The following is a 13,004-nucleotide window of genomic DNA, read 5'->3' as shown; positions in this document are numbered from 1 at the left end:
CTTTCTGAATTTTATTAAATGGAATTTTAGTAGAACGCCCGGTTGTATGTTTACGTGTGTGTATGTGTGTGTGTGTGTATTCTTGTGTGTGTGTGTCTGTGTGTGTGTATTCGTGTGTGCATGTGCTACGTTTGTAATGAGAATTAATTGATTTTATGATGGAAATGTTTGATGCTACCGATTGGATCAATTAGCTTGTAATTATACCAATAAGAATGAATAATTATTATGGTAATTATTATGATGGCATAAATAATAATAATAATATTATTACTGCTACTACCACTACTACTACTACTACTACTACTACCTCTGCTACTACTACTGCCGCTCCTGCTGCTACTACTTCTACTACTTCTGAAATTGTTGATAATTTTTGAAAATTTTGCATTGATAAATTATATTCATATCGTTAACATACATACTTACATGCATACAATAGATAGAAAAACACATACAAACACGTACACACAAACATGCATACATGTACACACACATGCACATGCATACACACTCATACACACACACACGCATGTATACAAACCTGCACAAACACATACAAACAAACAAATCTACTGTTTACAAACTGTATCAAATTCTCGACAACAGTTCCTCTTAACGATTTAAACAGATTTCTCTTCCTGATTATATTGTGTAGTAGTAAAAGATTGTAGTAGTAGTAGCACCAGCAGTAGTAGCAGTAGCAGTAGTAGTAGCAGCAGCAGCAGTAGTAGTAGCAGCAGCAGTAGTAGTAGTAGTAGTAGTATTTGTAGTAGTAGTAGTAGTAGTAGTAGAGACAATAGAGTATATAATCGTAATGATGTAACTTCTTATCGTCAAGAATGCTTTCATGTTCATGAGTTACATTTGAACTTCGCAAAGTCAAAACGAAACGAAATGGACCAAAACAACATCAACAACAACAACAACATCAACAACAACAGCAACAACAACACTATCAACATCAAACCACTTTAAATCAACAAGTAACTTTTAATCTTGTAACCACAACAACAATCTAGGGAATTTTTTATCATGTAGGTATCCTTATCTACTATAATTTCTACACTGCTGCTACTACTACAAGCACTTCTACGGCCACTGCTTCGGCGTCTGCTACTGTGTCTGCTTCTGCAGCGGCTGCTGTTACTACAACTTTTTCTACAACCACTTTTACAACTACGCTACTAGCAACTTAACAGATAGGACTCGGTAGTTGAAAGATTATTGCTATCAAAAAACCATCAAACATCATCATTATCGTAATCCACACGCACACAAACACGCTCACACACACACACATAGATACACACACACACAGATACACACACACACACGTACACACACATACATTTCCTTATAATTATGTATTTATCCTACATGCTTTCACGCCCATGTGAGTATGATCACATTTATTATGTCGAGTCATTTAGAACAGATCTTTTTGCATCTACCTTTACTATTTCACTTTAAACACTAATTATTTTCATGCTTACACACATGCTTACACACACAAACACACCACACACACACATGCCAAGCATCATACACACGCACACGCCATACAAACACACACATACAAACACACACAGACACACAGACACATACACATTTTTTTTCATGCCTATTCTGTATGTCTATTCCATCGTATATGTAGTCGATTACATTTTTGTTTCGACAAATTTTTGACCAAAAAACAGATTCAATCATTTTCAATTTGATCAATTTACTCATTTTTTAAAGAATAAAACCCTGATGATAATAACAGAAAGAGATATAAGTAGAGTGGGTGAGAGAGAAAGAGAAAGAAATAGAGAAAGCAACAGACAGACATACAGTGAGAAAGAAGGTAGGCCAGTATTCATAAAACGCTCCCTTCGTCTTTCGAATGAAAATAAAATTTTTAACTTTTCAGAGTTTTATGGCGTTTTGCTTATTCAGTTTTGTCAAATGTTTATATAGAAGAATTTATACATTGTAAAATTTAATTCAATTTTTAAATGTTTTAAATTTTATATTATATATTATAAAATTTTATTCAATTTTTAAATATAAGAGATCATCAATCTAGTAATTAATGCTTATTCATTGCTCTCTAAAACATCATTGTTCAAATAACAACATCGATAATAATAATAATAATCATAACCATCACCATCATCATAATAATTACTATTATTTATATTATCATCATCATTATCATCATCATTTTATTATTATTATTATTATTATTATTATTTTCATCATCATTATCATCTTCTTCGTCTTCTACCTCTTCAACTTCATCATAGGGAAAAACACAACACACTAGCTAGATAGCACCTCTAGATAATTTTATTAAAATAATCATAATCATAATAATAATAATATAAATAATAATTATAACAATAATATTGATAATAAACCGCCATATGCAATGAATTATACAAATAAAACACTCCTGAATACAATCGTACATACATATACACGCACTCAAACAACCACGAATACATACACACAAACTGACATACAAACTAACATACAAACTGACATACAAACTAACATACAAACAAATATACAAACAGTCATACAAACAGAAATTATGCATATTGTTAAAATCATGCCTTAGGGGTGAAAATAATAATACTTTTAATATTATTCGGCTTTAGATTTTATAACTATGAATAAAATAAAATAATTATATTAATATTATAGTTTTTTCTCACTATTTTTTTTCTGTTTTTCATTCTCTCTCGTTCCCTCCCTCCCTCCCTCTTTCTCTCTCTTTCTCTCTCTTTCTCTCTCTCTCTCTATTTTGTCTCTCTCTTTTTTTCCTGTCTTTATAATGAACATGCAGTAGAGAATAACTCTAAAAAAGTATTTATAACTCAGTATAAACCAATATCACTTTATATAACTCTATATAACTTTACATAACCCTGTATAACAATACAACTATATATAACCTTATATAACACTATATAAATCTACATAGCTCTGCATAATTCAAATGGAAAACCGGAAGGAATGAGATGGAAAACAAGGGAATGAGTTAAAGAAAACAAGGGAATGGGATTTTTCTGGAACGTTCGCGGGAGGGAATCGGGATTGAGAAAACAAGAATGGGAGCAAGTTGGGAACAAATTTCAATTCCCGCTCACCTTTAATGTGTAATCCTACACACACACACACACACACACACACACACACACACAAATACATAAATACACACATACCTACAAACAAACAAGCATACAAACAAACATATAAATATACATAAATGCATACATACATACATACATACATACATACATGGCCGAATTCAGTTCGACCGAGGTCGAAGTTATTGTGGCAAGCTTCAACACTGACCACAACACCAAACCGCGTAAGCACAATCCAAACAGTTGGATTAGTGCAGTAACCACTCGGATTGAACAGGGCAGTCTCTCGGCGGCCGTCAGACTTGCTTGTTCGCCCGCAGGCCTGGCGGAGAGCTCGCCTGAGACACTCGCTAAACTCAAAGCTATTCATCCCAGTGCTCCATTGAACAGGCGAGCTTTTCCCGCGCAGGAGCCGTCCAATGGTCGCGTTTCACCAGCCCAGGTGTTGACGGCTTTAAAATCGTTTAATAATGGTTCATCGGGAGGCCTTGATGGCTTGAGGCCTCAGCACATAAAGGATTTACTTTCCGGTCCGACGCCCACCGATGAATTGTTAAATAACCTCACCCGGTTTGTAAATTTGTTGTTATCTGGGGTCTGCCCTCCCGCGGTTAGCCGTTTCTTTTTTGGGGGCCGTCTGGTGGCTTTAAACAAAAAAGATGGAGGGATCAGACCCATCGCGGTGGGGAATTTTTGGAGGAGGCTGGCCAGTAAGTGCGCTCTGGCGCTAGTGTTGGAACAGGTCAAAGCCAAACTCTATCCTATACAATTGGGCGTCGGTGTGAAAGGTGGTGCTGAGGCGGCCGTCCACGCCGTACGTGAACTGATTTCAGCACTTCCAAAACGGTGGGGATTCTTGAAGATTGATTTCAAGAACGCTTTCAACACCCTGAGAAGAGACTCAATGTTAGAGGCAGTTAAGCAGCACTGTCCTCAAATTTATAATTTTTGTCATTCCGCATATGGCCGAGTCTCTTCTCTTGGTTACGACGCCTGGGTGGTTGAATCGTGCAAGGGCGTACAGCAAGGCGACCCTTTGGGACCGATGCTTTTTGCTCTAACCCTTCACCCGCTGTTGACGAAGTCATCCTCGGCGTTTGTTTGTGGCTACCTGGACGATGTCAGCTTGGCCGCAGAGGGTAACATCTTAGCGGACGACTTCCTGTCGCTGAGGGTCGGCGCTTCCATCATTGGTCTTGAATTAAACACAAACAAGTGTGAACTACTTGTAAATGACACGTTTCAAATGCCACACGTGCTGGCTAATGTCCCCAGAGTGCCCCATTCATCATTAAATTTTTTAGGCACTCCAATGATGGCCGGCGATCATCAGGACAGGTTTTTTAATAAAAAACTTTTTGAGCTAAGATTTGCCCTCGAACGTGTCTCTCTTCTCTCGGTCCACGACGCGCTGACAATCATCCGCGGCGCCCTCAGTTTGCCGAAATTGATGTATTTTTTGCGCACATCCAACTTTGTTAATGCGGCCATTTTGGGCGAATTTGAGGGTGCTCTGCGGGTGGCCCTCTCAGCAATTTGTAACGTCGATATTACCGACAAAGGTTGGTCTCAGGCTCAGCTGCCGGTACGATTTGGGGGACTGGGGTTACTAAGCGTGGTTCAGCTTGCACCAATTGTTTATAAATCTTCCGCATCTGCCACGCTTGACCTACAGTCTGCCCTTCTTCGGCAATTTAGCAGCCTACACTGTACTCCACCGACTCCAATCCAACCAACAGACCTTTCCCAGGGCAACATTTTGGAGGGAGCATATAAACGCACATTCAAAGAGTTGCTTTCCTCAAGCCCTGACTCGGCGACCTCAGCTCGCTTGCTGGCAGTATCCAGCGAGGCGAGTTGTGGCTGGCTGAGATCTTTGCCCAATACGTCGGTGGGTACCAGATTGGACGACGAAACGGTCAGGACAGCCATTGGCTTCCGTCTGGGGTTGGCCGTTCAGAGTCGATATACATGCAGGTGTGGCGCGGAGGCGGATGAACTTGGCCATCATGGTCTTGTTTGTCGTTTGGGCGGAGGTCGCCAGCAGCGACATTCAGCCATAAACGATTTTGTGTGCCGACTTTTCTCCAAGGCCTCAATTCCGGTTTTAAAGGAACCGTCGGGCATTGCGGCGCACGACGGTAAACGCCCTGACGGGTGTACCTTGATCCCTTGGAGAGCCGGCAGGTGCTTGGCGTGGGACGTTACCATTCCGGGCACCTTTGCTGAGCGCTACGTGCAGCTTACTAGCAAAGAAAGCGGTTTGGCTGCAACCAGGGCATCTGACGAGAAGATCAAAAAGTACGACGGAGCTCTCCCCTCGATGGAGTTTTTACCGATTTGTATCGAGGTCCTCGGCCCCATGGACCGTAACACCTCCGGGTTTTTCAATCGAATTTGCAAAAATATCAGTATTAGGTCAGGCGATAGTAGGGAATATTTTTTTGCTATGAATAATATCTCGTGCATCCTGCAGCGGTTTTTGCGCGTCTGTGTGTTGGAAAATGTGGAGTTGAATGCCGACGGGGTTGAGTGACGTTATAGCAAATAAAATCAAATTTAGTCAGACGCTTGGCTTTTGGTGTCATTCGTCAATGATTTGGTTTTAACATTTTTAAAAAAATAAAACATACATACATACATACATACATACATACATACATACATACATACATACATACATACATACATACATACATACATACATACATACATACATACATACATACATACATACATACATACATACATACATACATACATACATACATACATACATACATACATACATACATACATACATACATACATACATACATACATACATACATACATACATACATACATACATACATACATACATACATACATACATACATACATACATACATACATACATACATACATACATACATACATACATACATACATACATACATACATACATACATACATACATACATACATACATACATACATACATACATACATACATACATACATACATACATACATACATACATACATACATACACACTACATACACTTAAGTTGCTGATGCTGATCTGAGCGCTGAACTTTTACGAGTCTTCATACTAGTGTAGAGAACAAAATAAAGATAGTGATAAAGAGAGTGAATGAAAGAGAGAGAGAAAGAGAGAGAGAGAATGAAAGAAACACAATAGGAGTAAAAGAGAGAAAGAGAGAAATAAAAGATCAAGAAATAAAGAAAAGACAATGCTATAGAGACAGACTTTTATAGAGAAGAAGTAAATAAAAGAAGTAAAAAGACAAAAAAGAAAGAATTAAGAAGCCAGAAAGAGAAAGAGAAATAAAAAGAGAGAGTGAGAGAGAGAGTGAAGACCATAAAGAAAGCGAGAGATGTAATAATATTAAATATATTGTTGTTGTTTTGGTTAGATGGATGGATGTACGTGTGTTTGGTGGGGTTGTATAATCTTAAAACTATATTTTCACATATTCAGTGTTAGTTAGATAGATGCTTGTTTGGTTGGCTGTTGTTGTTGTTGTTGTTGCAAATCTCATACACTCTGAATTAAAAGCTACAGAAAAATGTAAGTTTTGTATTTTTTGTACTATTTCGGATATAATTTTCGGTTATTCATCAATGTATTCTCGAATTTATTAGGTTCAACTTGGGCTATTTTTTATTTAAATAGGAATTATTTGGCGTTAACTGGTGTATTTATTTGGTACATTCTTGTGTCTATCATATAACATTTCAATATATTAGAATATAATCTGATATTTTTAATAAACCGATTTAATAAATGAATGATTTTTAGTGTTTTCTCCTGCTTTCTGATATATTCCTTTCCATTCCTGGATCTTTCCAAGTTTTGTAATGTTTACAAATGCGAAGGAATAAATTTTTTAGCATGTATAAAATCATTGAGAGATGAATTATTTTAAATTTTCGTCATAGTACTACAATCACAATTACTGCTATAACTTCTCATTTTTATTAATATTAAAATAATTTAATAATAATAATATTTGTACATAATAATTTAATAATAATAAAAATAATAATAATACATTATAATTTAATAATAATGATACGTTAGTATATTTAATGGATCGTCAAAAAAAATGCAACAATAATATTTGAAAAATACTAGAAGTATTGCCATATATATTAGTAAAATTAGTAGTAGTAGTAGTAGCTGCAGTAGCAGCAGTAGTAGAAGTAGTAACAGCAGTAGTAGTAGTAGTAGTAATAGCAGTAGCAGTAGTAGCAACAGCAGTAGTAGTAGCAGTAGCAGCAGCAGCCGTAGTAGTAGTAGAAGTAGTTGTAGCTGAGGCAGCAGTAGTAGTAGTGGTAGCAGCAGAAGTAGTAGTAGTAGTAACTTTTTGTGCTATTTATTCGGCAGCGATTTTTTTATAACTTCTAAAAAAAAATAACTATAATAATAATAACAACTACTCGAGATTATTCTATAAATATTTATATTAAGTAAAGCTAGAAAATCAAGATGCTTTCAAAGATTCTATCTAAAGATGTTATTACTGTTGTTGTTGTTGTTATTGTTGTTGTTGTTGTTATTATTATTATTAACCATTAAAACATTTTTAAAATGTCGAAGATTCGAAGATAATGTTTTTCTACCTAGAATTATTAAAAAAGTTCAGAATAAAAACAAGTGCACATGCACACATACATTCACGCACATGCTCACACACACACACACGTACACACACACACACACACGTACACAGCCACACCTACATCATATAGACATACAAACACACAAACAACATACAAAACACACATACATACATACATACATACATACATACATACATACATACATACATACATACATACATACATACATACATACAAAAAATGTAAAAACCAGACCTTAGTAATACAGACTCTGACGCTAAATATAATGAGCATCTATTATCCAATCCAAACTTTAATGAAAGTTCATATGTATGTATGTGTGTTTGTTTGTATGTGTGTTTGTTTGTATGTGTGTGTATGGGTGTGAGTGTGTATGTATGTGTGAGAATGTGCGTTTGTGCGTACGCTTTATCGCAAACGGATGGGTATTTTCAAGTATGTATATGTTTGTATATTTGCTTGGGTGTATTTGTGTATGTTTGTTTGTTAACGTGTATTTATGCTGTATGTGTGTGTGTGTTTGTGTGTTGTGTGTGTGTGTGTGTGTGTGTGTTTGGTTTTATATATTTCAAATTTAATTCTTCATGGTTACATCTTATCGCTGTTTTGACTTAATGAATATTTAATTATTATTTCTATAAAATTATTTCTATTTTCATTTTTTAATTTCTCTTAGCTATAATTTATTTTAATTCAATGAAATACCCTTAATTTTCTAAATATTTGTTTTTAAAGTAGTTAGTTATTTAAAATTTCTAATTTTTCGTTCAACTGGTTGGATGTTTATGAATGTTTGTGTGTGTGTCTGTGTGTCTGTGTGTGTGTCTGTGTGTTGGTGTTTGTGTTTCATCATATTATGTGATCACAAGACAACGATTTTGCCAAAAAATTCCACCAATAAAATTTTTCAAATTCCTAACTCTCTGAGATTAAGTCATCAACGGTTTGACTGCTAGCTAAAATAAATTGTCTTCTAATTTTGTTATTATTATTATCACTATTTTAGTTAGTATTATTGTTGTTGTTGTTGTTGTTTTAGTTTTTAGTGCATTATTTTTTGGGTTAGATAGAATTAAACGTTACCCAATGGTTTAATTATTTTCTTCAAACAAACAAACTCACACACAAACACACACACACACAAACAAACAAACACATAAACAAACATACTTTCCATACAAAACTCAACCAACCAAACGAGTGTACACATGTGTTTTTAATTACATACACATCCATCCATCCATTTCTTACGTTATTCGAGTCTTCAGTTTTCTTATTGTTGTGCCTGTGTGTGGCTTGTATTATTATTATTATTTTATTTTCATAACAATACGAAGAATAATAATTGTTATTCAATATTCTTGATCATTCATAGTAAACTTTATTATAAATAAAATGATGTTATAGATATTTATAACTTCATTTTAAAATGAACATAATTTTAAAATATTTCCACACAGAGATTTGGCGTCTAGTTAGAAGATAACAAGAGAAAAAACTTCACAACAGTTTTATCTTAAAGTCTACAAAAGCACACTTATCTCAAACTTCACCTAAACTGGATATACAACCATACCATACAAGGTCTGATAGACATTGATTCATACGTTTTTAGGCTAACTCTTGACAATGAGTGGAGGCCCGGTTAACGGCCACTATTTCTCAGAAGCCGGGTTCAAAACCGACTTCAGAACTGAAGGAGAATTTCAATCGACGTCTCAGGAACGAACCCAACATGCTGACTTTGATGAAACTCGCACGAGACAAACTAAAACTATTAATCTAGAAGAGTTGAAATCTAGAGAAACCATCAGGATAGCTACCGCTGATGACGTTCGAGCGCTTCTCGAAGCTGAATTTAAAGGAATAGCTGAAATTCAGACTAGTAAAGAAATAAGTGTTGAGGAGTTTAATTATATAGAGTCGCAGTATCGTAAATCTCTAGCTGGAAAAGTAGAATCGCAAACAAAATACACTGAAGAGCATAGACTGGAGAATGTTCTAGAGAATCCTGAGTGGAAGAGACATTACGGCTTGCCAGTTCTTAAAAAAAATGAAATTATTGACGTTAAGGAAATGACGGTGGTTGAAAAAAATTACAAAGAAGCCATACCTTCATCCACTTTGAGTGCTTCCCAGACCAACACTCTATCAACTGGTGACAGTTTGATGAGGCAGCAACATTTGCAGGTCACAAACCCGCAAATCACCGTGACGATGATGGAACACCCCGAAGGGTACGGGTCACTCCGTCATGAGTTGAAACAGAAACGTCACGTTCTAGAGGAACACATTGTTGAGGAGAACGAAATATTCTACGACAAAACAGCTCCAAAGAAAAGTAAGAGGATCAGCGCAAACATTGAAAAAAGTCGGAGCGCTGGAGAACTGCAAATTCAGGTACCCGTCGTTCAAACTCATTCGGAAACTGTTGCTGTTGGCACTTTGCCACGGTCGGGAGAAATGAAAATGGAGTTTGAAGAGAACGCTGGTGTTATTAAATCGCCGAAGAAAAAAGTTCCTCAAAGCGAGCTCGTTCTTGAAGATGCGAATTTATTCACAGATGAAAAAACACGACACAGCTGGTTTTCTTCTGATATAAAAATAAAACCATTATTTCCTAACAAATATAAGCATTACGTTGTCAATAAAACCGTTGATGAACTTTTATCTAAAGACAGGAAAGAAAAAAATTTGGTGGCTACTCGGGCGGCTGAGACAAAAGAATCAAATCTTTCTTTGGGCGGTTCAACGAAGAAATCGCAGAAGGAAATAATTGTTTGCGACATCGAGACATTTAAAGACGGCAAACTCGAAGTTGAACCTCACGACTACACACTTTTAGCAGCGAAATCAGAAGAAGGTGGCACGTTGAGGTCAAAGAAACACAAACTCGACGATACTGAAACAAAAGTGAGACCAAAATCGAAAATACCGCAAGAAGAAATGGTTTTGAATGAAGCCACAGTGTACGAGGATACGCAGTTCAAAAGTTTGAAAAAGCCGAAAAAAAAATTTTTCACTTTACCAAAAATGAAAACAATGCCACCAAAGTTCAAAGTTAAAGCAAAGTATAAAATAAAAAAGTACGAAGACATTGTGAATGAAGCGTCGCATGAAGTCGATTTCGACAAAAATATTCACGTCGCGAAAACGATAAAGAAGGAAGAGGGACAGATAGTGCTTGAAGATTCGAATGTTCACAAGGAGACCACCACGATCAAAAGCAAAGATATCTATTCAGCCTCAACTCTCGAGAAACAAAGGCAGATGCTATCCGACATGGACAGAGAAGCGGAAATGAACTCGCGTGGTGCGTACAGCCTTTCAAAAACTAAATCGTCCCAGCAGGAAATTGTACTTGACGATCCAAACGTATTCCGAGAAACCACATTAACTCGAAAACATAAAGGGAAGCCTTCCAAAATTTCAAACAAAATATTGAACGACATATTGCTGGACGTTTCCAATCTCGACAAATCAGCTCAAGAATCAGTCGTGAAAACCGAAACGAAGGAAGTTATTCAAACGGGCGGCGATGTAGTTTTCGATTACAAAAAAACAGAACCAGAAACGCTGAACGTGAATTTGCAATACAAAACTCAACCTCAGCGAGAAATCATCATCAACGGCGATGAAACACTTCAAGATTCTACGCATCTGAAATTTGTTTTAGAGAGGCCAAAACTCGTTGAAGCATCACACCAGATAGCAGATGTCGTAACGGATAAAGGAACTTTAGAGCAGGGTGAGTTAGTTTTAGAGGATAAAACTATTTATGAAGATAGAAATAAACCGAAGAAAATTATTTTAGAACACGGGCAAGTAATGCACCTTGCAGAACTAGATGATGTAAATTTGCCATCCGTTGAATTCGATGAAGTCGACGCTAAATTAGAAAAAGAAAATAAAATTCAACCGAGTAAAAAGAAAAAACGATTGAAATTGAAATTTGGTAAAAAACATCAAGGTGAGTCCGTAAAAGATAAATCCTTTGTCTACGAAGATGCCACAAAAATCCGATTTCCAACATTACCAAAGAAAGGTAAAAGCGAGAAGGTTCATTCGAAACTAAAAATTGAAAAAGAAACGAAAGAACAAAGCGCTGAAGATAAACCTTTCTGGAATTGGGGTTTTGAAAAGCAGAGCAAGCCTCAAGAAGAGGTGATAAAAGATGAAACGCATTATCACGAAGATGTCTCTCAGGAAGCGAACGTTCATGAAGTTGCAGTTGACGTTCCCTCTCGGGAAGTGGCTGTCGACGTTCCCCAAGGTCACGAAGTTCAAAAATTTGACGAAGATCTGGGCGACAAATTGGGAAAATTTAAAATTAAATTTCCTAGTCTGCCAAAACCTACAATAAGTTTCGGGACAACAAAGACGCAAGAAGAGATTGTCGTTAACGAACAAGATGTAATTCATGATGATACAAAACTAGCTGTTAATTTAGAACTAAAAGATTCAACTGAAACTGATAATAATAAAAAAATTGAAGAAGTTAAAGATACGACTGAAAAAAATGTTGACATGTCAACTCAAGCCACTCAAACAACGCCTCAAGATACAGATGAAAGTAGCGATAAAAATTCAAAGTTTAAAATTCATTTTAAAAATTTTCACATTCCCAAGCCACATTTTCAGCAGCACGAATCTAAGCCCGCACAAGAAGAATTAGTCATTCACGAAAATGTTTCAAATGAAAATGAAGTTGTAGACGAGAATAAAAAAATTACTTTTCCAAATTTCCATCTCACGAAACCGCACTTGGATCTAAAATCACACGAAATTGATAACCAACTAGTCATCGACGAGACGATAACCGCAATCGAGACATCAGAGCGAACAAAAATTGAAATGCAACCAGCCACACATGAAACAGGAACGACGATTGATGTGCGAAATAACGAATCGTATCTTCCATCCGCAACTTTAAAAAAAACCGAGGTTGAAATGGACATGAAAATAAAGGAAGATGAATTAAAAGCAACTGAACAAATAATGAAACAGACTGAAAACGTGAAGATTGAAGTCTCTGCAAAAGAATCCGAACTTGTGATGAATTTGTCGCAAGCAGAAGTTGCAAAACCTGATGTACCTTTAAATTACGAAGAGAAAATTGTTGAGGTGAAAGATGAGAACATCGAAGAATGTGTGATAATGGAAGAAAAAGTTATTATGGCAAGTAAACCAGAAAAGATTGTGAAACCCGATAA

At 36.2% G+C, this 13,004-nt stretch overlaps 1 protein-coding gene across 1 annotated transcript; it reads left to right on the top strand.

The window, feature by feature from the left end:
• Positions 1–3,291: 3,291 nt before the first annotated feature.
• HELRODRAFT_182171 (hypothetical protein) lies at positions 3,292–5,676 on the top strand (the record flags this gene model as incomplete). Its single annotated transcript, XM_009032470.1, has 2 exons — positions 3,292–3,750; positions 5,254–5,676. 2 exons carry the CDS (start codon positions 3,292–3,294, stop codon positions 5,674–5,676), a joined length of 882 nt encoding a protein of 293 aa, XP_009030718.1.
• Positions 5,677–13,004: the final 7,328 nt, after the last annotated feature.

This window comes from Helobdella robusta (assembly GCF_000326865.2).
Source record: "Helobdella robusta unplaced genomic scaffold HELROscaffold_81, whole genome shotgun sequence".
In the NCBI taxonomy this organism is placed as follows: Eukaryota; Metazoa; Annelida; class Clitellata; order Rhynchobdellida; family Glossiphoniidae; genus Helobdella; species Helobdella robusta.
This window is presented reverse-complemented; position numbering and strand designations above follow the sequence as displayed.